Here is a 3,409-nt window from a genome sequence, read left to right as displayed (position 1 = left end):
TGTGAGTTTCAACCAAATTAAGAACATCTGTCTGGAAATTTTTCTTAATATTGTTCCATTTTCTTACCCTTTCAAAGTACTAAACATTCTGTAGTAGCTTTTCTGCAATAGCTTTTCAGTAATTAAAAGCTTTCTTAGTTTTTTGTTCTAAGATTTTCTTTGAAGAAAGTAGGGACATCAGAGTTAAATAGCATTCCAGTCAATTGATAATCATGTCTGATGTTTCAGAAAACTTTTCAGAAATAAACAGCTGAATTATACTAGTGAAGCATTGATAACGATTTCAAGGAATAGGCTTTGAGTCAAAAGAGATTAATTCAACAAGATAAGAATCTTCATGGTTTTTCTTCAAAGTTCCTTCTTTTCAACACTTTGATCACAGCCCTGTGGATATCCTTATTCCTCAAAGTATAAATGATGGGGTTAAGCAGGGGAGTGACCACAAGATACAGAACTGCAATCTTTTTGTTCTTATCAGGAGATGAGCTTGAACGGGGGGTTATGTATATAGAGATGACAGTTCCATAGAACAAGGTGACCACAGCAAGGTGGGAGCCACAGGTGGAGAAAACCTTATAACGTCCCGCAACTGACTGCATTTGAAAAACCGAATACAGGATGCAACTATAAGAACACAAGATAACTGAAAAGGGGATCAGTATCATAAATGCTGATAGACCATTAAGTATGGCTTTGGTTAGTTTTACATCACCACATGCAAGGTCTAGCAAAAATTGCAGCTCACACATAAAATGGTTAATGTAATAGGAACCACAGAAGGAATGACGAAAGATGAAAACAACATTGACCATGGAGAAGACACCACCTATGATCCAGCAGGATGTTGCAAGGAGATGTTGGTGCTTCCTATCCATGGCAGAGACATATCTCAAAGGGTTGCATATGGCCAAGTAGCGATCATAAGCCATGACACCCAACAGCAAACATTCGGTACTGCCCGTGAACAATCCACTGGAACCCTGCAGCATGCAACGTGTCAAGGAAAGCACTCCATTTCCAGCCAAGAGGTGGGCTAAAGTCTGAGGCAAAGAGCAAGTGACATAAGCTATGTCCAGGCTTGCCAGATGGCTGAGAAAGAAGTACATAGGTGTGTGCAATTGAGCATCCATGTGTACCAATATGATGATCAGCATGTTACCCAAAACTGTGAGCAAGTACATTATTAGGAAGACCACAAATAGCACAATGCATTGATTTCGATTAGATGTGAGTCCCAAGAGGATGAATCCTGTTTCTGAAGTGAAGTTCTCAGTGCCCATCATGGCATTCTGCCTATAGACCAGAGATAATGATGGACAATAAGTTTAAATGCAAAACACAGATAGGGAAGAAGAAGAACAATCTGTACATCCAATATAACACAAATTCCCAAAACTTTAACCTTAGACTGTCTACTGTAGACCTCACCCGATTCCTAAGAGGTCTGTAAGGGGCGTGCATAAGTGCACCAGCATGCCTACCATCCCTGTCCTAATATTTTCTTTTATTCATATCCTTTTCATGTATTTATAATTATATTTACACTTGTATCTGTCATAAAATACATGCTTGATGAAATACAATAAATTAAATAAAAAACAAAGTCAGCTGAGAAATCTTGATTCCCAATGCATCTGTCTGGATTCTATCTTTTGATTAGTACAGAACAAGACCAAAGACATGGTCAACAAATGACCACAATGTGTTGCATTTCCCAGATAACAAATCAACTCGTATCTCAGGATTGCCATTATGAAACCTGAATTTTGGTATGATTCACATATAATTTATCATCCAGAGAGAAATCAATGCACTAAGAAAAACTGGAATTTCTGCCTAATAACTGCAGGAGGGCTATAGATCATTTTTAGTAAAAGTGGCAAACATCAGATGGAAGGACAATAAGGGGTGATATGACACACTGTGTGTATACTTTGTAACCTCCACATAATGAATATACTGTATGTCCTTAAGTAGCTTTGTAAGAAGTCCTTTGTCCATTGGGAAAGAATGCAGTCAGGGTCCTCTTCATTCAAAGTTACCAATAACTTAGAAACTTATAAGCTTCTAACCCATAACAATAATTTCAAACATCTTTTCAACAGTTATTTTACATTATGAACTAAGTAGATTGTTATTTATGCACTATTTAGATTGTCTTGTGACCGTATAGGGATCATAATATCTAAGGTCTATTCAATAGACCCTAATATTAAGTGTGAATTATGGTGACAATATCTCAAGGGGATCTGAAATGATAACATTTGTTTATATTTAGATAGACATCATTCACTGGAAATTATCAGCTACCCCTAGGTTTTGGAACCTTTTTGCTGTTGTACATGAGATGTATTTTCCTGGTAACCTAATAGAAATGGTGCCATAGCCAGACAGTGAAGTCAAAGAAACATCTTGAAAAAGAAAGAGAGAGAGAGAGATGGAGGGAGGGAGGGAGGGAGGGTGAGAGAGAGAGAGAGAGAGAGAGAGAGAGAGAGAGAGAGAGAGAGAGAGAGAGAGAGAGAGAGAGAGAGAGAGATGGTCGCCACGATGTAAAAAAGATGTGGAGGCACTAGAAAGACTGCAGAGAAGAGCAACAAAGATGATTAGGGGACTGCAAGCTAAAACATATGTAGAACGGTTGCAGGAACTGGGTATGTCTAGTTTAATGAAAAGACAGACTAGGGGTGACATGATAGCAGTGTTCCAATATCTCAGGGGCTGCCTAAAAGAAGAGGGAGTCAAACTATTCTTCAAAGCACCTGAGGGTAGAACAAGAAGTAATGGGTAGAAACTAATAAAGGAGAGAAGCAGCCTAGAACTAAGGAGAAATTTCCTGACAGTTAGAACAATCAATCAGTGGAACAGCTTGCCTGCAGAAGTTGCGAATGCTCCAACACTGGAAGTTTTTAAGAAGACGTTGGATAACCATTTGTCTGAAGTGGTGTCGGGTTTCCTGCCCAAGCAGGGGGTTGGACTAGAAGGCCTCTAAGGTCCCTTCCAACTCTGTTATTCTATTCTATTCTATATCATCTTTGATTGGCAACAATATGGTGTCAGTTAAATCCACAGGAGCAGAATTGAACTTGAAACATACTTTACCTTTATGAAGCAATTATTCAGGTACCTGAACATGTGGAAACATGTTATTTTTCTTCATTAATATAAGGGGAGCTTTTATCAACTAGAGGCCCACTTAATGGAAATTATTCATTTCCCCTTGATCCTTTTCAGTAAATCATTATAAATGTTTTGTTCTTTCTTTGAACCGCTTAATTAATGTTATGGGGTTTAAAGAAAATAAATCTTCACCTAATCAATTTGTGTTAAATCTTTGGGGTTGCTATGAGATGGTTTCCAAGTAAATATGGATGATGAAAAGTTTTTGAAATTCAAAATTAACAACACTAAT

At 37.8% G+C, this 3,409-nt stretch overlaps 1 protein-coding gene across 1 annotated transcript; it reads right to left on the bottom strand.

Annotated features, from left to right (window-relative positions):
* Window positions 1-335: 335 nt before the first annotated feature.
* Window positions 336-1,280, bottom strand: LOC117662205 (olfactory receptor 2D2-like). The gene has a single exon (XM_034411521.2). It carries the CDS (start codon window positions 1,278-1,280, stop codon window positions 336-338), a length of 945 nt encoding a protein of 314 aa, XP_034267412.2.
* Window positions 1,281-3,409: the final 2,129 nt, after the last annotated feature.

This window comes from Pantherophis guttatus, chromosome 4 (assembly GCF_059756535.1).
Source record: "Pantherophis guttatus breed Tessera chromosome 4, ASM5975653v1, whole genome shotgun sequence".
Lineage (NCBI taxonomy): Eukaryota > Metazoa > Chordata > Lepidosauria > Squamata > Colubridae > Pantherophis > Pantherophis guttatus.
This window is presented reverse-complemented; position numbering and strand designations above follow the sequence as displayed.

Coding starts and splice junctions, on each gene's coding strand:
- LOC117662205 (XM_034411521.2), bottom strand. CDS start 1,280: ATGGGCACTGAGAACTTCACTTCAGAAACAGGATTCATCCTCTTGGGA.